The sequence below is a fragment of the Loxodonta africana genome, chromosome 2 (assembly GCF_030014295.1).
Source record: "Loxodonta africana isolate mLoxAfr1 chromosome 2, mLoxAfr1.hap2, whole genome shotgun sequence".
NCBI lineage: Eukaryota > Metazoa > Chordata > Mammalia > Proboscidea > Elephantidae > Loxodonta > Loxodonta africana.
In genome coordinates this window covers 104,085,961-104,110,869 of record NC_087343.1, presented here as the reverse complement: position 1 = coordinate 104,110,869, position 24,909 = coordinate 104,085,961, and the positions used below count along the sequence as shown (strand labels likewise).

Sequence of the window (24,909 nt, the reverse complement as noted above, 5' to 3'; positions counted from 1 at the left end):
TGTCAGATAAGGCTACCAGCTAGCATTTATTGAGCAGGTACTGTGTACAGTGCCTTATCTGCATTATCTTATGCAATCCGCAAAACAGCCCTACATATTAGATATTATTATTACTGGGGTTTTAAAGATTAGAAACATTTTTAGGCTAGAAAATTTAGGCTTACAAAGGTTAAATAACTTGCCCAAGCTTAAACAATTAGGTGTAGAGGTAGTACTTGAACTCAAAGTCTGTTTTAATCCAACACCTGCACTGTTACACTACATTAACCCGTCCATCTAATGAAAAAAAAAATGTTTTTCCACTAATGCATCAATAATTGTAGGGTTCCTCCTGATAAATTTAGACTTCCCATAAATCTGCAGACCAGAAAGAGCAAAAAAAGACTTTCAAATTACATGAAAGATTAGCATCACTATTCCTCTTATGTGTGTAAGTATCATAATCTACAGCCCAGGTGGTACCTTACAGCAGCAGCAATAGGAGGAAAGAGTATTATATTCTAGGGTCACAATTTTAAAAAGAACGTTTAACATATAAAAATTATTTTATACTACACCTAGTTTTCTTTTCAGCTGAGTTGTCAATATTCTTCACTCTCTCTACTCTTACATTTTCAATCTACCTTCTCAGGATCTGCTCAGAGCTTCTCCTTTGAGCAGACAAACCACCTTCAACTAATAATAGCCCGGTTCATAGCTAGCCTGTTATGCATCCGCTCTGCATAGGACATTGTTTCTCCTAATCCTGATCACCAATGTGCTATGCAGCCATGATGCTCCTGAGGTCTATGGGGATGAGGGTTAAGCACTTTTCAAACTAGGGAGTTCTGTTGTATGAAGAAGCTTTCCCTGAGAGATGTGCTGTTGGTTACTTTCACTCAATTTGACCTAAATGAGCATCTGAAAGGAAATAATATGTCACGCTGAAAAAAGTGAGTACATCCCAGAGCTCTCAGAATAGGAAAAGCTTATGAAGCATCCATCTGGCTCCTGAATTTTTTTCCCATTGGAGATCTTGTGACCTGATTTATTTTTCATATTATTCTGTTGATAAGTAGAAAAGAGAGCACTTTGTCTTTCCGAGAAAGTCTAGAGTACAATAAACATAAGCAGCCAATTCTTCCTTCATTTTTCTACCAATTTCTATTGGTTTCTCCAATGTAAGTAAAATAATGAATGGACCTTGCACTAAACTGACAACTCAATTACTGCTTGTTCAGCAGATTACTCAGGTATTTGGTGTAATAGCCAGCTAGAGGCATAAACAAATTTTAAATTGGGGTTCAAAAGCTCAAATGCGTCAAGAATCTACCCCAAGTGATTAAAATAGGCCATTGTGTGTGGGTTGGGACTTTGGCACATGGGAGAATGCAGGCCTGGCCTAAAGGGAGATCTGTCACTGCACTCTCCCTATGGCTGTCCTGTGGGAATGTTGCCAAATCTTATTTTTAGAGAGATTCCAGAAGTTAGGATTTTTATGTAAATTTTCCACATTTATACATGTTGGGTCAAATTTATAGACATTATGTGTGCCAAAATACATCAGTGGGTAGGGTGTGGCCTATGGTGACCAGTATTCAACATCTATTAAGATCCATATCTTATGAATGATCCACACTGAACTTTTGATTCTGAAATGTGGCATAGCCACTAACAGATCAGTTATTTCCTGTGAAATCAGATGAAATGTTGCATTACTTACCTAACCAGCTGAAATGCATCATGAATTAGACCGATTCTGTCCTTAGGTCTGAGAAGTGTGTGGTTCTGATTCAACTGTGTAATGAGGTGGTCCCATCCAAGCCCCTCATAATGAACGATGTAGTAGCCATTTGAGTCCACATTGAATTTCAACCAACTAGTCTTTTCAGGTAATTCTAGAGTATCTAAGAGGAGGAAATTGGCATAGACATTTCATTATCAACATGCACACCAGGTGCACCTCCAAAAATATTAGTTTCCATACTATTACTGATAAGTCAATGCAAAAACAAAGTTTTGGAAGCATTATAACAATAATTTTCATATGCCACTGGATGGTCTCTTTTGGAGAAGATGGTCCAAACCTGAAAAATGAATTCATAGGGAAAGGACTGTTGAATTGGTTCTCAAAAAACAGCCTATGCAGGTTCAAGAGGCACGCAAGGACCCTGTTAACTAGCTGACCTCAGTAAGACTGGAATTTTACTTAATTTATTGGTGCTCTTGCCCCAAGGTTTAGTTACTGATCATTTAAATAGGTGATCTATTTGTTTAGTCCTTATTTTCGGTGAAATAAGGATTACAGGTTCAACATGACTTTATGATGGACACTCTCGAATTTTAGTGAAGTACTTAGAGGAGAAATTAAAATTATATTATGCATTTTTGTTACATGATAGGCAGTATCATGGTGGAACAATGACATAATATTCTCTCAACAACTCTGTGAGGCCTTGTTCCTGTTTAAAATAAGATGAGAAAATTCAAGCTTCAAGAAGTATTAATTTTTTTTTTTTAAGGTCACATATCTAATAGGTGACAGAGTGGAGATTTGAACCCAAGACCAATTGATTCCAAAGTATATGATTTTTTCCATTATATATTTTTGCCTCATGGCATAAGAGCTGGATTAGGAGGTATTATAGGACATAAAATAGGAGTCTATCATTTCTTGATATAAATACAAACCTATCTTTTAAATTAAAAGCATAAGAGAACATCACAGTGAATGAAAAATAATTCAGACTTCTAGCTGAAGGATTCTCTTGGTAAGTAATATATGGATAAGTGAGAACATCCCAAACATAAATCTTTTATTAGATTTACTTATAGTATCTTTCAAGTAGTTCAAAACATGTTTAATTTCAACATTAAAACACCTATTTGGCTAATTAGTTCATTACCTGTCTTTGATTTTAGAATGTGCCTGTGAATGGCATTAGAGGAACTCATGGAGTAGGTCAATGGGATATGCCAAAAGTACCTATGTTAGAAAGTAAAGATCATTACAGACGAAATAAATGGCCATTTCAATTTTCACATTATCAGACTCAGATAGACTCTAAAAAGCACCTAATCACATATCCTTCACACTATCAGTGGCCTTAAAATTTTTTAAGGTTAGCATACCCTTGGACTAAAATCACAGCAAATATTTCTTCCAAGATAATCAGGAAGGTTCAACAATATATACCTACTTGAACTCTGTCATAAATACCTGTGTCTTTTGCTGTCCAAATCTCATACCACAACAAGTTATTCTGTTTGTTTTCTTCTAAGTTAGAGGGAAAAAAATCCAATCTTCCTTTCACCTATACAAAAATTCCAACTGACAGCCTGATGTTAATTGAAATAACCAAACCAAAAAAAAAAAAAAAAAACCAAAGCTGTAGGAAAAGCCTTAGGAGATAAAGAACTTACTCCAGTATGACTTTTCACTCATCTTTTTGTTCAACAGGGCAACCCACATACAACTCCCAACTGCTAAGTGACTGCAAACAAGTGGTCAGCAGGAGGGCCAAGTCCAGAAAGCAGAAAAGTAAAGTGGATTCGAAGAAAAAGCTTCAGTTACTTTTCAGTAGCCCTACTATCGTAAATACCAGAAATTGGCTATTTTCTTTCTTTATATTGTACTTCAGGTGAAGGTTTAGAGAATAAGCTAGCTTCTCATTAAACAATTAGTACACATATTGTTTTGTGATATTGGGTACCAACCCCACGACATGTCAACCTTCTCCCTTCTCGACCTTGGGTTCCCTATTACCTGCTTTCCTGTCTCCTCCTGCCCTCTAGTCCTTGCCCCTGGGCTGGTGTGCCTCTTTAGTCTCATTTTGTTTTATGGTCCTGCCTAGTCTGTGGCTGAAGGGTGAACCTCAGGAGTGACTTTATTACTGAGCTAAAAGGGTATCTGGGGGCCATACTCTTGGGGCTTCTCTAGTCTCTGTCAGGCCAGTAAGTCTAGTCTTTTTTTGTGAGTTAGAATTTTGTTCTATATTTTTTAGAAGCTCTGTCTGGGACCCTCTAATGTGGACCCTGTCTAAGCAGTCAATGGTGGTAGCCAAGCACCATCTAGTCGTTCTGGCCTCAGTCTGGCGGAGGCTGTGGCAGTTGCAGTCCATTAGTCCTTTGGACTAATCTTTCCCTTGTGTCTTTGGTTTTCTTCATTCTCCCTTCTTTTGATGGGGTGAGACCAGTGGAGTATCTTAGATGGCTGCTCACAAGTTTTTAAGACCCCAGACACTACTCACCAAAGTAGAATCTAGAACATTTCCTTTATAAACTGTTAAGCCAATTGAGCTAGATGTTCCCCGAGACCATGGTCGCCACAGCCTTCAGCCCAGCAATTCATCCCTCAGGGAGTTTAGATGTGTCTGTGGAGCTTGCAAGACCTTGGAAATTGGTTATTTTTTCGGTCTAATATTCTCACAGTCTCTAGAATCCATTTTCCTCTATCCATATTAGCTACAGTAATCCTGCCCATGTGAAATCATGTGCTTGATAATATCGACAGGTAAAAAAACAAAAAGAAGAGTAACTGAGGAGGTATCCAATAGTCCTCAGAAAAATATAAAACAATAAAGGAATAATATATACTGACTTGCTCCAGTAAAAGGACAGAAGAAATAATCTAAATACTAACCCACAAAAGACAGGTAGTTAACAAAGCAAACTTGAAATATTTATACAAAAAGGTAAAAATGGACATATGGGTATTTGTGGTATTTCTTTATCCTTGGCGAGGTGGTTAAGAGATATGACTCCTAACCAAAAGATCGGCAGTTCATATCCACCAGCTGCTCCTTGGAAATCCTATAGGCAGTTCTACCCTGTCCTATAGGGTAATGGTTTGGGATTTGTGGGTGGATCTTGACTCTAAAAGGAAAGGGATTTTTCCACATAAACACATCTGGAGGTAGAGAGAGAGAGAGAAGCACTTCATGAGATAGCCATGAATCAGAGGGTAATAATTTTATGAGTTGTCTAGATACTGCCCGGAGAGAGGAAAAATACAGATCACTGTAGTAGATATTTACTATTCAGGGCCATCCTCTCTCATTAGAACTCTCTCAGTACTTGTGACAGGTTCCAAAATTGTGAGTCCTGTTTTCCCAAGAATGAATCAAACATTAATTTTTCCAGGCTCTGTTGCCAAGCTACAAATTGTCTAAGCCCTTTGAGGTTCAAACTTTAGAAGGATGTGTAGATACAGAAATGGGATAAGAATTGCCATTGGATTGGGAACAGACAACTGACAAAGCAAAAAAGGAAAATAGTACATTCTATGTGTTAAAGGCTTTGAATTGGTTTTTGATTCTCAGAAAAATTATAGAAATGATATTAAAACAACTTAGAAAAAAGAAACAATAATCATAAGAACCAGCATAGGTTCACTTGGAAATTTTCATTTTAAATAAACCTCATTCATCACACTAATAGGGCTAACTGAGCAGAGAAATGTGGACAGTGTTTTTATTTCAGTAAAGCCTTTAATAAGATTTCTCATGATAGCCTGGTGAACAAGATGACTGTGTGGATAATTGGATTTGTTACCAAGAAACATCACATTTTAAGATATTACATTTTATAGTCCATTACTGAAAAACAAAAGGCAACAGGAAGTCTTAGCATCTAATTTGTCACACAGAGAATATTTTTTCTCTGGTAAGATGCCTGGCTGTCATAATGCTTCCTAGGTCTCGGCCAGTCACACAATAGGAAAGAGTAGAACTGCCTCATAGAGTTTCCAAGGAGCGCCTGGCGGATTCGAACTGCCGACCCTTTGGTTAGCAGCCCTAGCACTTAATTACTGTGCCACCAGCTTTCACAAAGTTGCCAGAGCAGCTGAAAGGAAGCTAACGAAATAATCATGAGCAAACTAAGATGAGGTAAACTGGACCAGAAGAAGAAAACCAGCCACCTTCCCTGCAGAGTCTCCCATTCAGGGTCCTCTCTGAAAACTCCCTTCAGGAAGAGCTCCTGGTGCAGTCTGAGTGAATGCCCTTCTTGGTTAACCACCACGAGGGGGATTCCTTTCTGGAGAGTCCATGTACTCATCATCTCTTTGATTTCCACATTCTTCTCCAAAACGCTGAGCTGAAATCACAAGTGATTTTGGTAATTAAACAGAGAAAGGAGAATTCAAAGAGTTCAGAAACCTCAACCTCCCTGAATGCCAGAAACAAATGAGGGTAGGGAAGGGGGTTCTGACTGGAATCTCAGGGGAGGGCAATGGGGGCACGAGCAGACGGATTCATTTGGTTGTGTTACGCTAATGTCGGGGGCTGCTCTCTGCAAGCTACCTGAATGGTGGATGTATGTGAGAGCTGAGATTAACACATGGCAGGAAAGGCCAAAGAGGAAGATCAGGGGAGTGGCTGAGACTGAAGCCTTCCTCCTGTACCCTCTTCTTCCCCAGTGAAAACCCTTCATTTACTACAGTAGTGGTGGAATCTATTAGAGGAGATGGTTAAGGAGTGAAATGCCTGCCTTTAGAGAAGTTGTGAATATTCGAACAGGACAATATTATATCAGTAGAGGTGTATTAAGTGGAGAAAAAAACGTCTAGCTTCTTAGCTTCTAGAATAGACTTGTGATCACTGGATAAAGTTGAATCTTCATTTACAAACCACTACATGGGGTCGCCACGAGTAGGAATCGATTCTGCGACAACTTACAACAACAACAACAACTTGGGGAATTACCGTAACTCTTTTAAAGAGTCAGCCTTTTTTTCATTATGACTTTCTTTCTCCCTCTACAGTAATTCAATAACTCCCCTGAGGCAAACAGAAACAAGAAAGTCATACATTCTACTTCCAAACCCAACAATACACTTGGTGGGGCATTTTTGCAGAGCCCAGGGGAATGCCAAATGCAGCAGAAGCCACTCAAAAGAATTTTAAGCTGAGACACTTTCAGCTAGCAGTATGGTTGTAGAAAAGTTTAATTATGATAGCAAAAAAAAAAAAAAAAAAGAGAAAAGTAGGGACAGCAGCATCCCTCTGTATGGCCTGAACATTCCCTCTTCAGTTAGGTTTGTCTTAAGGAAAATCGTGGAGTCATTCTACCTTTCCAGTTATTTTAAAGGGAGAAGTGGGTTACTCTTTATATCATTCTCACTCCAGGTCAGAATGATGCACCCGGTCTATTCTGCTCTAGCTCTCTTTGTACTTACTGTGTTACTTCTCATCTTGGAATTGGAATAGCAAAATCCACCAGACATAAAATCACCTTCTGAACAACTCTATAAAACAAGAATAAAGAACACTGTCATTTGGGCACTGAGAGTTGACTGAAAATGCATTATCACATATTAATGCAAATACTTATGAACACAGGTATATGGAAACATAAAATTTAATTCATTAAGGCATGGTGCAATGAAGGAAAAAAAAAAAGAAAAAGAGCATCTTTGCAGTGACCATAGGCTGAAAATACACAAACGTTTCTCTTGTTTAAAAAATACGTATTTTTAACTTCTAAAGGGTTCAATCTGTGGAAGAGCCTTTTTAGAATTTTGAGTCAACTTGTAAAAGTGTTGAATTTTCCTTTCATTTCTTCCTTTACCCCTGGGAAAGGTCCTACTTTATTCTTTTATTGTACATGTTACTTGGGCCCCTATTCAGCATTTAGATAAGTCTGTCTAACATTAACTTTTTTTCTGTCAACTATGATCAGAGTTCCTTCGCAGTGGGGAAAACACCTTTACTTACCTGGATAGTCCCACGATGACCACCACAGTCAACATTTAGTGGGTGCACAACAAATTTTGAACTGAATGGAATTGGAATGAGACTCAAGAAAATCATCAACTTGGCAATCTACCCTCGAATAACCAGGAGTTAATGCTCTAAGGGGAATTTTAAGTGGAAAAATACTGAAATATAATGTCTCTCAAGTGCTATGAAATGGACTTATGAAAAATAACTACAAAAAAATGCTTTTAATTCCCAAGTTGCTATTATCATGTATTAGAGTTGACTTTATGTGACACAATGGTGAGTAACATATTTTCAGGAATTTGTTTTTATATCATGCTGTCACTGGGTGTCAGAAGGGAGTCAGCCAGACTCTAGGACCTAAAGGGGAGACTTTCTTGATAACCAGGAAGCAGCTGTAATATAACGGAAAGCATGAATACAATCAAAGATGGATTTTAAGCACTGACTTGGCACATGACCTTGGCCAAATCAATCTTCCTTAGTCTTAGTGTTCCCATATGTAAAATGGGGTAATGTTATGGGTTAAATTGTATCCCATCAAAATATGTATTAAAGGAGCCCTAATGGTACAAATGGTTAAGTACTTGGCTGCTAACTGAAAGGCTGGTGGTTCGAACCCACCCAGCAGCTCCACGGGAGAAAGATCTGGTAATGTGCTTCCATAAAGATTACAGCCAAGAAAACCCTATGGGGGCAGTTCTACTCTGTCACATGGAGTCACTATGAGCTGAATAGACTCAGTGGCACCTAATAACAATAACAAAATATGTATTGGAATCCTAACCTCTATACCTGTGGATGTAACCCTGTTTCAAAATAGGGTTTTCTCTGTTATGTTAATCAGATCACACTGAGGTTCAAAATCTAATCATTTCTGATTTATAAAAAGACTTGATTAGATGCCCAGAGACACACACATAAGGGAAGACAGATGACATGTGAGGATCATCTACAAGGAAAGGAACTAAGGATCACTGGCACACACCAGAAGCTAGGAGAGAGGCTCAAAGAAGGAATCAACATGACCAAGACCCTGATTTGGACGTTTAGCCTTGAGAACTGTGAGAAAACAAATTTCTGTTCTTTAAAACCAACTAGTTGTTGTATTTGTGGTACAGCCACACTAAGAAACCAAGACAAGTCAGGATGCCCACCTTACCTTCTCGAGATAGTTATAAGCATGATGTGAAAAAAATTAACATAGGAGTATTGATAGTTTCATTTCTTCCTCAGATGGCCTAAAAGAATCCTGTAATAAATATTGTATGAGACTACTATTATAAAAACCCAGGAAAAGGTTTACATGCAGAAAAGAACAATCTTTGATGGTTGCGAGGGAAGGGACGAGAAATCACTAACTAGATAGTAGACAAGTGTTAACTTTGGTGAAGTGAAAGACAACACACAATATGTGGAAGTCAGCACAGCTTGACCAAGGCAAAATCATGGAAGCTTCCTAGATACATCCAAACACCTTGAAGGACTGAGTTACTGGGTTTGAGGGCTGGCAGCCATGGTCTCAGGGGATATATAGATCAATTGGTACAATAGAGTTCATAAAGAAAATATTCTACAGCCTACATTGCTGAGTAGCATCTGGGGTCTTAAAAACTTATAAGCAGCTGTCTAAAATGTATCTATTGGTTCCAGCACCTTCAGAGCAAAGAATGAAGAAAACCAAAAACACAAGGAAAATATTAGTCCAAAGGACTAACAGACTGCATAAACCACAGCCTCCACCAACCTGAGCCCAGAAGAACTAGATGGTGCTACCACCACTGACCTCTTTGACAAGGGATTACAATAGAGGGTCCCGGGCAGACTGAGAGAAAAAAGTAGAACAAAATTCAAATTCACAAAAAAAGACCAGATTTACTGGTCTGACAGTGACTGGAGGAACCCCTGAGACTATGGCTCTCAGACACCCTGCTAACTCAGAACTGAAGCCACTCCTGAAGTCCACCTTTCAGCCAAAGATTAGACAGACCTATAAAACAAACAATAACACACGTGAGGAATCTGCTTCGTAGTTCAACAAAGTATACGAGACCAAACGGGCAACGCCTGCCCAAAAGCAAAGATGAAAAGGCAGGGAGGGGCAGGAAAACTGGATGAATGGACCCTGAGAACCCGGGGTGGAAAAGAAAGGGAGAAAGTGCTGACACGTTGTAGGGATTGCAACGAATGTCACAAAACAATGTGTGTACAAAATTTTTGAATGAACAAATAAACTTTCACCTAAAACACAATAAAATAAAATAAAAAATTCTGTAATTGCTGGCCAAATTCCCCCTTTAATTACTCCTTACTCCTACCATGTACACCAAAAACATTCTTTCTTGTTGGAGAGAGGCTAAATTGATATCTACACGCACACACACATGCACACACACTGCAAGGGAGAGGGATGAGAGACAAAACCAACATGAGGCTTGGTGTTGAGAGGTTTAGGAGGAATTGCAGAGATAGGGCATGACAGAAATGGATCATAAAGAGGATTTTTGTAAGTTTTACTATGGACATTGTATTTTGATCCCTTTCATGCTTTTTAAGAAATGCAATTAAGAGATTTCAGTTACTTTGAAATAACTTTCGATTGCCATTCTTTGTTTATTTGACCAGAAAATCACACTTAAATTGGACCATTTGGGTCCAGGCTTTATAGGCACACAAAGAATCAAATGAGATGATGCATGTGTTTTTTAAACTGTAAAGCACTGTACAAATGCTGAGCAATATTATTACTGTCCCTGTGACTTATGTGCATATAAAAAAGTAAGGACTGCTTCTGGCTCTTTTATCTAAAGGCACAGGTCCAAACAGTTTAATAATTCTATAAAAAATCATTTTGTTTGCAGTTGAAATTTTTAAAAGTATTTTAATAACTATCAGAATCATCTAAGTTGACTGTATGTTTTCTGCTGTCTTCCCTGTTATACTACATGAATCCTGAAGACAAAGAGACCATGGGTTCTTTAATCAATCATTAACTATTTATCACTACTAGAGGATCAATACTATGCTAGTGCATGGCACTAAAAAAAGGATATGATTCTTGCTCTTAAGCTATTTAGAAGCCCACACAATTAACGAGAATATCACCGTGTGGAACAGATTGTAAGTGCTCTTCTAGGCATTCAGCAGAGAGGCAAATCAATGAAGCCTGGAGCAGTCTGATGAGGAGGAAGAGAAGTCTCTGGTGAATTTCCAAAGATGGGTAGGGTTTGAGCTGATGGAAAAAAGAAGGGTATTTCAGGGAGCAAGGGCACTAGAAACAAAAGCACAAGGTGGGGATTGAGCAAGATTTCTTCTTATGAAAAAAAAGAAGCAGAGATTAATTTCACTCAACAGAGTATACATGTTGGGGGATAAAGCTGAGCAGGTAATCTTCACCTTGTAAACTGTGCAGAGATATCATAACATACATGTTATATGGTAGGAAATACAAAGGCAACTAAATATGTTGGAACAAGGGAAGTTAGAAATGCAGGATTAACTACTGACGTGAAACCAAAGACAGTGAAGTCAAACAGAGAACGCCTGTGGTCATCCCAGAGTCCCTGGGTGGTGCAAATGGTTAACGCACTTAGCTGTTAACCAAAGGTTGGAGGTTCGAGTCCACCTAGAGATGCCTTGGAAGAAAGGCCTGGTGATCTACTTCTGAAAAATCAGCCATTAAAAACCCTATGAAGCACAGTTCTATTCTGAAACACGTAAGATCGGCATGAGTCAGAGTCTACTCAATGACAACTGTTGTCTGGTGGTCATCCCAGTACGTGGTGATGGCATCCTGGTCTAGTATGGTGCCAGAGGAGAAAGAAAGATGTTACCTTCTATGGACCTTCGCAGCCTGGTAAGTGCAATAAGTATTAGCTGGCTGACAATAAAACTATTGAAGAATCTTCTTAGTTAGCCTGTTGCTTTGCAAACTTAACAACAGTGTACTGTAACCTATGACTTACATTTGACAGACTTGCCCACAAATCATCGTTCTTAGCATTTCTGTAACTGAACTTCCTTAGGTAGTGAATTATTCCTTCCCGGAATTTCTCCTCAGTCAGAAAATCCTTGAGCATATTCAAAATACAAGCTCCCTAAAGAAAAGGAAAAAAAAAAAAAAAGATATAGGAAAAGGTAGTATGGTATGTTTATAAAGGAAGCTGAATATGTACAGCGTCTGAAAAATTTAAAGTAAACCAAAAGTAGACATAACCTGCCCCTAACAACTTAAACTGTTAGTTTTGCATGTCTCGTTATCTATCTCCTGAAGGCAGAGCTTCCACCTGCATGCAGCATTTACTACCTTGTTATAGGAAACCACATCGAACATTTCCCGTATTTGAGTAGGAGTTTCCGCTGGATTGGAGATAGGACGGGATGAATTCAACGCGTCTTTTGCAATTGCTTCAAAACACACATTCAAAAAATAATCATCCTAAAAGGGGAGAAAAAAAAATTTCTTCAGTTTCTATTAGACACTCTCAAAGCAATAGAAAACACGCTAATTTTAATAGATGTCCTGAGGTGAGGATTCAATCAATGTTTCTTGCAAGATATTCTTTTCTCTTTATATATTTTCCTTTCCCTAGTTCTCTGCTTCATAAAGTTACAGAGCCAACATTGCCTGAATGTTCACCATGTATCAAGCCCTTGGAAATAAAAGTAATACTTCCCATTTAGTGAACACTTGCTATGTGCCAGAACCTTACATCCATCACCTGCAATCCTTTCAACACTCCTGCAAGGGAGATTCATTATACACACTTCGCAAGTGACAGTATATGAGGCTTTGGGATTAAACAATTTAGTCACCACATAGCAAGTAAAAAGACCCTGAATTTGAACCCATGTCTGTGTACACCATACCGGATCAAATGTCTCCCCCAAAGAGCTAATTAACCCTTCTAACCATCGCGATAGATGGATTTGGGACGTGTCCAGATCCTCTATGCTCATAAAAAAAGACACGTTCGAAGAAACCCCTTTACACATTTTAGGGAAGCCAACAGGCCCTTTGGAAGTTCTGAAGGAGTGTGACTCCAGTCATACTCAATTCAGGTTACAGGCCAAGAACTCTGCACGGGACCTAGTAGTCACAGGCATTACTGTGTGAGTGTATATAGACAGTGATAGTCTTTTTTTTCACCCCACATACACAGCTGTATATCTGTGCGAATCTGCTCTCTCTTTTGAGTGAGGCTTTTATACTGATGATTTCTTAAAATTTCAATGTCTCATCTAGTTTTACGATCTTTTTCATTTATCAAATATAGTACCCTTTGTTCAAAAAACGTTAATGTTATATTGTTTTCTTTTTAGCATTGACTGAAAATTTGAACAATAAACTGATGACTTCTTAGGACATGTAGTATGATACACAAAATGATGAACTTACAAATTGTAGTTCCGGATATGTAGCATTAATAGAGATAAGCTCCATGTATGTTGCAAAACCCTCGTTAAGCCAAATATCATTCCACCACTCCATTGTAACCAGGTTTCCAAACCACTAGGAGGTAAAATCTCAATTTTATTAGAAATCAGACAAATATAAAAATTATTAATTGTAGAAGAAAAAAAATTCCTCCCTCTTTGCTATACTTTTCTCTTGCACAACTACCTTCTACTTGTTTCTTGGCCTTCTCGTTTTTCTCACCATTCACTTCTCCCTTCTTCCTAATGTGTCCTTATTGCCTCTAGTTCCCTAACTCTCCAGTTTTCATTCCACCCTCCCAAAATTTCATAGCTATTAGGTTTCATATCAAGGAAGAAAATGAAATCTTCTGTAGGGTAGTTTTTCTTTTTTGTGTAATGAGAATAATTTCACCTTGTCTTTGATTTGTCTGAGGATAAATGTAAGCCAAAACGTCCTTGGTGAAGTTACCTTTTGATATTAAGTAGTAGATGCTTAAGAAAATCATAAAAATTCATTTAGATTTCTCAGATCATTATGTAATAGTATTGATGAGCAAATTTGGTGTTTAACCTCTGTCCTGACTTACTTCAAGGGATTAAGTTGGCCACTAAAGAGAATAAAGGTCGGAGATCTAAAAAACATATGAATAAGATAAAAAGATGCATAAGCGTAACCTAAATAGAGATTTACCCTTGATCTACATTTAATCTCTAACACAGATTATGTATTTTTATATATTATCATTCTTTCATGTGCTTTTGTATTACTTATCTATTTACTAATTAATTAATTTCATATATGCCCAATAGTATGCATCTAGCATATCCATTTTAGAATGGCAATCTCCAGAATGATAGAGAGCTTAAACAACAAGATTCTAAGATTCAGAAGAGCTTTCATTATAGTTATAGAACAGAAAATGCTAGGTCTATGACTTTTAGAAACTGTTTAATTTCTAATCCTTTTCTGGGACTTTTTAATCATTTTACAAGTAGGCGCTAATCTTCCCAAGGGCACAGTGAGTAGGGATGGGAAGAATATCGTCAGTCTGAGAAATGGCAAATATGAGAAGTACAGGTTGGTTACTTGACCAGTTAGTGATGGTGGTTTATTCATTCATTCAACAAATACCTATTGAAAACCTACTATATGCCTAGCCCCATGCCGTATGTTCGAAATACAAAGATGTATACAAGATAGCTGCAGCCCCAGTAAAAATGATGTAGGTCAACCAGTAGACAAATAAATGCAGTCAAGTGTTATACATACTATGATCAATGTCTGGGCCAGGGACAAAGGATATAATCAGTTCTGCTGAGAGGGTATATAGGACAGTTAAGAAATAATTCATTACCTGAGTCTTGTAAGTAGTCCTCAGGGAGCTGTCTGTGCTCTAGGCAGATCAGATAGCAGGAACAAAGGCACAGAGGGGTGACACAAACTGGCACATTTAGGAAACGGCAGGTAGTCTGGATGGGTAAAGCTTGGGGTAGGTAAAGGATGAGGCTGGAGAAATAGGTAGGATCAGGCCATGGGAGCCTTGTATGCCATGCTGGCACTGGGGAGTCCTTGCTAGCATTTTACATGGAGGAGTGATACAGGCACAGGGAGACTAGTGGGAAGACAAAATAGTCAATGCAAAAATGCTGTCTGCTTCAGCCTTAGATGCTGTGTCTCCATAAAAGAGGAACTATTAAAAGAAGGCACAGAGGGAGTGTGAAGCCTCAAAGAAAGCTCTTAGACCATTTTCTACAAACATGGAGCAGAAAGATCGGGAATCCCCAGACTCAATTAAGTGCTATAGACCCCTGGTGACTAATGATCAAAACACCAACAACAGGCCAGTGGGGAGATTCTGAACCAGGAGGAAGCAGCCCATATGCTCTCAAAGTTCAGTGCTGAGCACGGCCTCCTATGTAATTAGTACTCAGTTTAGAAACCCTGGTGGTGTAGAGGTTAAGTGCTATGGCTGCTAACCAAAGGGTTGGCAGTTCAAATCCACCAAGCGCTCCTTGGAAACGCTATGGGGCAGTTCTACTCTGTCCTATAGGGTCGCTATGAGTCGGAATCGACTCAACGGCACTGGGTGGGGTGGGTCATTACTTTAAAAAAACACTTGTGATTATGGTGATAATAAAGGATAAAATTAAAAAAAAAAATTTTTTTTAAGGTATTTTACTGGATTCTACAATGGAATGGTATTTGCCTACATGGTGAAAGAGAATTTCCTGGGCTTTTACTAATTTGCTGAGTTACTAGGAATTTTCAGAAATAAAAGAGAGTAGAAATAGTTTCTGACATCTGTAGACTTAGTTTTTACAATTCCGTATTTATATGTAATATAGTGTTGACAGATGGCCCTTGGGAATCTTATCCTACAACGAGTTGGTAGCAGTAGTAGTGGTAGCACTAGTGCTGTTAGTACTAGCGATAGTAGTAGTAATAGCACCTAGAACACTTGACTGCATTGCCATTAATAACTAACACTTATCTAGTGCTTACTATATGACTTCCCTGATCTGTAATACTCATAATAGTTTTATGAAGTAGGCACTATTATTAAATTCATTTTATAGATGAGGACACCGAACATCAGAGAAATTAGGCAACATGCCCAGGGTCAAGTAGCCTGTGAGTACTTAGACTTGAAGTACTTCATTATGGCCACATAATCACAGATTCCAACTGAAGAGAGATTGATTTTGCCCTGAATTGGAATGCCAGGGAACTAGAGGGTAAAGGGAGAAATATTTGTAATAGAAATCTTTGTAGGATTCCTAGTTCTGTGTTTTATATGTCTACATAGCCCTACCCTTCTTTACCAAAGGGCATTTGAACTACTGCTTTGTTTGAAGGGTTTTAAAGGATAAATATACATAGTGGTTACTTCTCTTTTGATAAAATTTCAGTATGAATCCCATAGTCTAGAGATCGAGTCCTTTGCTACTTGACAGATTGTATTAGATTCGATAATCCCTAAGGTCTCCGCTAGAAGTAAATGTGTGATTTTTATGTTGTTCAGGAAGATTGATGGGGTTCTATATACTGCTCTTTGTGGCTGATACTAAGAGACTGTCATGAGGTGCCAGGTACCTGGTGTGCCAGTTCATGGGCTATGACTTTGGTGACCCACATTTTGTCAGAAGCAGAAGAGGTCTTGGGATCAAAGAGCAGTGACGTCTCTCTATATGTGATGAGGCCCCAATTTTCCATGGCTCCAGACTCAAAGTCAGGAATGGCAACTAGGTCTAAGAAGTAAGAGCAATCACACTGGATCATTGTGGATTCCACACCAGAAGCAGGATTTGCTCCCCCATCAGATATGTTATGATCCTTTCATCCACTATACAGAGAATTTTCTGACTACATTAAGAACATCTAAACACTGACATTGTCTCATAGTTAGACCAAAAATAATCAGTACCTTGTACCAAGCAAAACAAATTCTTTCAATATAGTTTTGATTGTAGGTAGAGTAACATTGATATTTAAACTCTTTTTTTTTTAACTAATGGCACTGAACTCTGAAAATACTTTGGATGTATTACTGCCAAGAAAAATAAAATACATTATTTAAAAACACTAACATGGTATTTTATATTAGTACTACTGACAATTTTTAAGAATGAAAGTTACCAATTTCTAATTTTGGGAACATATAAAGCTCATTTCTAAAAGAAAAAAGAGAAAGATACAGAATTTTAATTTGAGGAGAACATCTTTTAGGAGCAATCTCTATAATCAATATTTCAGTTGATATTTCAATCACATAATGCCCTCTATAAGGGGCATGGGCGGCACAAGCAGTTTACGATTGGCTAACTGAAAGGTCAGCAGTTCAAACCCACCCAGTAGCTCTGCAGGAGAAAGGCCTGTCAATCTGTTTCCATAAAGATTACAACCAAAAATATCCTTATGGAGCTCAGTTCTCTCTGTAACACATGGGGTTTCCATGAGTCAGAATCAACTTGATGGCAACGTTTTTTGTTTTGTTTTGTTTTTTTAAACAGCTTCTGTTATGGGCAACCATTCTTCCAAGGCAGTAAAGGAAAAGCTCTGGGCATTAATTCTTTCTGACCTTAGGGAGGAACCCAATTTCCTTTCAACACTAATAATATCTCTTCTACCTCCTAAAAAAGTGAAATAGAGTTATCTTTAAGCAACTTAGGTACAATGTATATTAACTTATATGTACTATCCAAATATGTGTCTTAATACATTCATTTTCCTTACTATGGCATGATACATAGAATTCATTGATACAAATAATTACTTTCCACCATTATGGAAACAAGACCACTTCATGCTTCAGATATTCTCTGAACTGCCTCTTGTAGATGTGTTATTACTATTTTTTTTTACCACTTCCAGAGTTCAGGATGAATGATGCTATTTTATATACATACATACGTGTGTGTGTGTATATATATATATATATATGGAAACACTGGTGGTATAATGGTTAAGTGCTACGGCTGCTAACCAAAGGGTCGGCAGTTCGAATCCACCAGGCGTTCCTTGGAAACTCTATGGGGCAGTTCTACTCTGTCCTATAGGGTCGCTATGAGTCAGAATCGACTCGATGGCACTGGGTTTGGTTTTTGGTATATATATATACACATATGGAAACCCTGGTGGCTTAGTGGTTAAGTGCTACGGCTGCTAACCAAGAGGTCGGCAGTTCGAATCTGCCAGGCGCTCCTTGGAAACTCTATCAGGCAGTTCTACTCTGTCCTATAGGATCACTATGAGTCGGAATCGACTCAACAGCAGTGGGTATACACACACACACACACACACATATATCTTATTATATTAGTAAAAAAAATAGACCAGAGATTGAAAGAGCTCTCCCTGTCCTACCCCTTAATTTTCTTCTTCTCCTTTAAAAGCAACTAAATAGGGCCGCTATGAGTCAGAATTGACTTGACGGCAATGGGTTTGGTTTTGGTTTTTTAATCAGCTAAACAAATAGTTCTCTATAATCAAGGAACCAGATTCAGCACAGCTAATACAACTTCTGGGACACAGCAGGATCGTTTATCAAAGGAGCTAAGTTGGTGTCAGGGTCTTCCTACGTCCAACTAGGTGAATGTTTTCTAGAAGAGCCTGCGCACTTTTTCTCAGGAAAGTCTCCGAACCCCTTAAAATTAGACACAATATTTTGTATGCTTATATATATTTTTCTGAGGAGGAAGTCCATTTCCCTTATCAAATTCTTAAAGGGACAGAACCCTTGTTCAGACAAAAACATGGTCAGTTCCCCACCCTCTCAGGCTGTCTTAGGCATGGCTTGCTTGGCCCTTGACAAGACATTACTGCTAAATACATGATCCAAATTCAGGATGCCTATTACAACTCAGAAACCAGCATTTATAAAGTATTCCTTGAAACAATCACTCTCCCTTTTCACACTTTAAAACTTCCTGTCAAAACGAAAGGTGGTATATTATATGGATGTCTGGTAAGACTTGAAAAATCTATCTACCTACCTACCTGTATATATATCTATCTATACAGATAGATTGCTCAAATATTATGCAATTTTGGAGAAAGGATACAGAAAAACCAACATTGATGGGAATGATGATGTCTACTGCCAACAGAAAGAACACAGGTCATGGATTGACTGTTTTTCCCCAAGTAGCTACACATAATGTCAGATTTTTAATATACGCATATTTCATTCACAAGCCAATTGTATATTTGTTCTCCACATAGGGAGTGACTATTGAAAAGAAACCTTTCAGCTGTCACAACTTGGAGTAAAGAGCTAGGTAAAGCCTGGCCTTTTGTTTCTTCTGTCAGGAGTGTAGAAAGAGCCCAGCTGCTCCCGTCTCATAAACTGTTTCAGTTGTTTTTAAAATACTGCTGTGTGTCTTCGACGGGTCCTCCCTCTTTCTTTAGAATTGCTTTCTGAGCTTCTTTTTCCGCTGTGATTTCCAAGTCTCATTTAATAAATGCTTGTAATAGTGATTTTAATTTAGAATAAGAATTTTCAAGTGTTTCCTTTACCTCCTGAGGAAGCCTTGGGGCAAAAGTAATATCTAATAGCATTTAAGCATCTCAGGTATAATGTATATTAATTTATAATGTGTGTGTATATATATATATATATTAAGATTGACAGGAAGGATCATATAGATTACAATATTATTAAGAGATACATACATCTTAATAATAGTATAATCCATAAGATTCTTCCCATAGATCTTCATACACACACACGTATATATACACACACACACACACAAACACACATATGTATCTTAATATACAGTATGATCCATAAGATCCACACTACAGGTGTCATGTTTTAAGTTAAAACAAGCTCTTTTAGAAATTGTCTTCTTGAAGGGAATCCAAGTCAGGCACATATCCTATTACAGTTGGCCATCTCATCATTAGGCTCCATGCATATCATCAGGTGCCAGGTCATATTTTATGCCAATGACTTTATGTAGGTCAGAAAATGTCTGGCTGATATTTAGTCTTGAAATTCCTCCTTTCCATTCTGCTAAGTCATTTTGGAAGAAAATACTGCTTGGCTAAAAAGGAAGATCATTTCTTTAAAGTTTGAAATGAACCAAGTCACTTGGCTTGCAATTACCTTGTCTAGAGTTGGTACTGGTTAATTCTAGTGAGTAAAAAGCACTAAAAAAATCAGTATTCATTAGCACTTCATTTGTGGGGAATGACTCCTTGTCTAAATTGTGTCAAGGGTTTTACATTAATTGGATTATTTAGAGGTGCTTATTATCTGCTATTTTTCTTACGCTGCATGATTCTTTTCTTTTCTTTCCAAGTATGCTTCATATGGTCTTTAAGGTATGGGGGGCATTTTTCAGGAACGACATAAGATTGTTGGTAGCTGTTATTGATCCTTTCTTGCCTTTTGACCTAGAGGACAGCAGTGGGTTATGGGTAAACTGAGCTCAGTAAATCTATACTGATGGGTATATAGAACCTGCACTGTAATAATACACTGAGACTCAGGAACTATAGGACTTTGCCCCAGGAGATGTGTTTTGAGGGTCCCTTTTAAGCTTTCTAAGGAAAACTGGATGAGTGTACTACTGGTAGGGCATGAGAGTGGGGAGGAAGGAGAAAGTATATGATAAGGAGAATATCCCGAAGTTCCAAGGAAAAAAATGTTTTTCACTGTCAGAACTGATGGTTTTTATATGTTCTGCAGCATAATAAAAATCACACCTGTTTAAACACAGAAGAAAACATTCTTTGATGGTTACAAGGGTAGGGAGGGAGAGTATTCACTAACTAGACAGTAGACAAGAATTATTTTAGGTGACGGGAAAGACAACACACAATACAGGGGAAGTCAGCATAAATGGACTAAACCAAAAGGTAAGGAGTTTCTTGAATACAACCCAACACTTCAAGCAACAGAGTAGCAGGGGTGGGGGTCTGGGGACCATGGTTTCAGGGGACATCTAGGTCAACTGGCAAAACAAAGTTTATTAAGAAAATGTTCTGCATCCCACTTTGGTGAGTAGCATCTGGGGTCTTAAAAGCTAGCAAGTGGCGATCTAAGATGCATCAATTGGTCCCTACCCACCTGGAGCAAAGGAGAATGCAGAACACCAAAGACACAAGGAAAATATGAGCCCAAGAGACAGAAAGGGCCACATAAACCAGAGACTCCATCAGCCTGAGACCAGAAGAACTAGATGGTGCCTGGCTACCACCAATGTCCACCCTGACAGAGAACACAACAGACAGTCCCTGATGGAGAGGGAGAAAAGTGGGGTACAGAACTCAAATTGTCATAAAAAGACCAGGCTTAATGGTCTGATTGAGATGGGAGGGACCCCAGAGGTCACGGCCCCTGGAATCTCTGCTAACCCAGAACCAAAACCATTCCCGAAGCCAACTCTTCAGACAAAGATTAGACTGGAAGAAACCCTGGTGGCACAGTGGCTACGTGCTACAGTTGCTAACCAAGAGGTCAGCAGTTTGAATCCGCCAGGTACTCCTTGGAAACTCTATAGGGCAGTTCTACTCTGTCCTATAGGGTCGCTATGAGTCGGAATCAACTCAACAGCACTGGGTTTGGTTTTATTTTATTTATTTATTTTTAATAAGACATTAAATGATACTGGTGAAGAGTGTGCTTCTTGGCTCAAGTAGATACATGAGCCAAATGCACAGCTCCTGTTCAGAGGCAAGATGAGAAGGCAGAGGAGGACAAGAGATGGTTGAACGGACATGGGAAATACAGGGTGGAGAGGAGCAGTGTGATGTCACATTGTAGAGGGAGCAACTAGGGTCACATAACAATGTGCGCATAAGGTTTTAAATGAAAAACTGATTTGAATTGTAAACTTTCACTTAAAGCAGAATTAAAAAAAAAAAGAAAAAAATCATGCCTTTCGTTTTTTAAGATAGAAAATGAAAACCAAGCTAGACTGTGGAAAAAAAAAAAAAAGACTGTGAGTACCATCTTATTCCCAAATTATCTGTTTCCTGCAAATCTTTTGTTTTTTTAAATCTATACCTCAGTCTTATCTTCCAACCTCACCAGCCAATATAGATAACATATGAAAAGGTGGTTTTCAGCTCCCTGCTTACATAAACCTTTGGTAAGTTTTATAAAAGATTGTTGGTCTTCTATAAACACGGTATAGAGATTGCTCCAGAAAATTCATCCAATTAAATCTAATATGCAATGCAGATAGTATTACACTTGATAAGAGAAGAGTGAAGCGAGTCACACTTTATCTTCTACACTGAAGGACCATTTCTGAGGAAGAAATTGTTCTTTGTTGGGCTAACTGAACTTCTTCAGTGTTCATTTATATATTAAAACAAACAAACAATTACTGTCAAGTTGATTTCAACTCATAGCAACCCTACAGGACAGCAGAACTGCCCCATATGGTTTCCAAGGCTGTAATCTTTATGGAAACAGACTTACATACCTTTCTCCTGGGAGCGGCTGTTGGGTTTGAACCACTGAACTCTTGGTTAGCAGCTAATGCTTAACCACTGCACCATCAGTGCTCCTTCCACCACATATAAAGGGGGAAGAAATCAAATCAAGTCCTATAAGCAAAAGCAAAGGCAATGATGTGGAATTTGAACCTACCCAGCTTTGGTAACGGATAGCTGATATCAAAGTAGTTTTCATAAAAATCAAGCAGCTTCAGCGATGAGTCCAAAGCATAATATGTTTGACTCCCTTTGTCTGGGGATGCATAGATGGAGACCTGGAAAATGTGAATCAGAAGAAGTGGTCTTTGACTAACAGCTCCTTGGCAATTTCATTCCTGACCACCCTCACCCAAGGAAAGACAGACTGCATTTTTCGAGAAAAGTATTGAGATAACATTAAGCGTGTTGTCAATAGGGAATAAGAGGATCTGCAACGTATTAAAAGAAAAAGGCAATCTTGAGAATTATCAGTGGTTCTGCAACTGTTACAATCCATTCCCTAGTGCTAATTTATAAATTTCAAGCTATTTGCACCCACTATGTTATAAGACCCCACTTGAGCTCATTGCTGTAATATACCCTAGTACGGGAGAGCCTGCCAAAATTATGACCACTCACACAATTAAAAAAAAATATAGGTCTAGGATGTGTGAGAGCCCTCGAGAATTTACTGGATCCACTATCCTGTCTAGTTTGCTTTAAACTAAAAATTACTCAAGTGTGTTAAATGACTTTTCCAAAGTATCCAGCTATTAAGTGAAAAAAACAAAAACAAAATGAGATTACAAGTTTCCTGGTTTCCAAGTACAGGGCTACTTTGATTTCATAACCTGTTTTTATGCTCTGAATTAACTTAAGTCCGTCAGAACACTTACACTGAGTATATGTTAATGGCCATCATTTTTTGACGACTTACAAGGCACTGTGCTAAATGTTCACATTTGCTCATGTACTGAGGAAACAGAGTGTTTAAATATAAGATCTAATTTAACCCTTACAGCCACTCTATTTAGTAGATGCTATTACCTTCATTGTAGAGATGAAAAGACTGAAACACATGAAGACTGAGTAATTCGCTTCAAATCACCCACATATAAAGTTGTAGATACTGATTCTTAAAATCCTGCTAATACGTCCAAAAACCAAAAACAAAACCTGTTACCGTCTAGTCGCCTCTGACTCAGTGACCTTCTAGGACACCGTAGAACTGCCCCATAGGGTTTCCGAGGAGTGGCTGGTGGATTCGAACTGCTGACCTTTTGGTTATCAGCTGTAGCTCTTAACCACTGCACCACCACGGCTCTCCATGCAGAATAGTACTATGTAATTATTAATAGAGTATTATAGAAAAATATTTAATGGCATATTAAAGGGAAAATTGGGTTAAAAAGTCTGTATAGTATATTATTTTGTAAAAAAGTATGTATATATATAGACAGTACATACTGTTACTGTATACTGACATGCATATAGAAAAAACGTGGTTGGCATATACTCTAAGGCTATCAGTAGTTACGTCTTGGTGATGGGGTTATGGATAATCTTTTATTTTATTTTTTGCCAAGCATTGTAAAATAAACATAATACTTTGATAATAAGGGGGAAAAAAAACTTAAGGAAATGAAGAAAAAACTCATTGCCCTTAGGACACTATTTCGCACCATGTATGAAATTAGAAATCAGTCTCACCTTGACCCCTGATGAGGTTGTGCCACTCACAGAGTTGAAATCACAAACAATATAGGCTACCAGGTATGTACTCATTTTTACAGTTGTTTCAAAGTGGTCTTCTAAGAGGCCTCCTTCAAGTTCAATTGTCTGAACCTACAGGAAGGAAAGGAATCAGTATTTGAAAACTGGAGTATTTAACAACAATGTCTATGACTTAAGGCAGGTAATTAGAGGAAAGCATTGCACTCTGAAGGGCATTTGATGCCCTTACAGGAGATGAAAGGGCCCCTGTTAACATTCTGTGGCCTCTCTTCCCTCTGTTTTATCACTGGACTCCCCCAAAGTATCACTCCCTTACAGTATCACTGTTTGGGGGATCCCAAGATGATGCAAATCATATTTTGTTTTGTTGTTTGTAAGCACCAAAACACCGTAGACGGTTCTGTTTAAATATTGACATAAATTCCAGTTCTGGATTTCTAAGCAAAAATGCCAGAGGATGGCCCCTTTCCCTTTGTTTGTGGTACAATAAATAAATCTTTGTGGAAGAAGGAAAGGGGAAGTAAAATTGTGCTAGATGTTTTACATTATCTTTTATTCCTCGTATTCTGTGGGGGTGAAGTAGGTGTTATTTCACAGGTGAGGGAACAGAGGCTCAGAAATGCTAACTCAATTTTCCAACATCACACGGCTAGTTCTGAAACAGAACCAAGATGTGGATGTAACTGCATGACTCCAGTGACATTGCTCATTCTTTCACTCTCTGTGTGACAGCTTGAGTCATAGTCTTATTTTATCTTTGCTTCATTGATTCAGCAATGGAAGCAATCAGGCCCATGGAGGTCATTAGTAATTTAAGCTTCTGCCTATCTACTGGAGGAAGCAGAGCATTTAAAGCCTACAGTCTGGTCAGCTCCATCCATCAAATTCACTAGATAATTACTGAATTCTATCTTCATTTGGTCTAGCTAGATTTTCCAGAAGATGGTCTTCACCACAGTACACACACACACAAAAAATCCACTGCTGTTGAGTCGATTCCGACTCATAGAGAACCTATAGGATAGAGCAGAACTACCCCAGAGTGTTTCCAAGGAGCGCCTGGCGGATTCAAACTGCCGACCTTCTGGTTAGCAGCCATAGCACTTAACCACTACACCACCAGGG

General features: G+C 38.4%; 1 protein-coding gene across 5 annotated transcripts in view; it reads right to left on the bottom strand.

Moving 5' to 3' along the window:
• Positions 1–24,909, bottom strand: part of ERAP2 (endoplasmic reticulum aminopeptidase 2) — a 51,315-nt gene that overhangs the window by 13,000 nt on the left and 13,406 nt on the right. For 4 of the 5 annotated variants that reach the window (XM_010589585.3, XM_010589590.3, XM_023547845.2 and 1 more), the window contains exons 4-13: positions 23,761–23,895; positions 22,226–22,346; positions 16,213–16,367; positions 13,099–13,212; positions 12,007–12,138; positions 11,666–11,797; positions 7,157–7,225; positions 5,900–6,075; positions 2,886–2,965; positions 1,703–1,886 (exon numbers count right to left, since the gene is read on the bottom strand). In XM_010589585.3, the coding sequence (XP_010587887.1) occupies positions 1,703–1,886; positions 2,886–2,965; positions 5,900–6,075; positions 7,157–7,225; positions 11,666–11,797; positions 12,007–12,138; positions 13,099–13,212; positions 16,213–16,367; positions 22,226–22,346; positions 23,761–23,895 (1,298 nt within the window). The remainder of the gene's footprint in view (positions 1–1,702; positions 1,887–2,885; positions 2,966–5,899; positions 6,076–7,156; positions 7,226–11,665; positions 11,798–12,006; positions 12,139–13,098; positions 13,213–16,212; positions 16,368–22,225; positions 22,347–23,760; positions 23,896–24,909) is intronic. The other variant, XM_023547855.2, reaches the window with a different exon arrangement.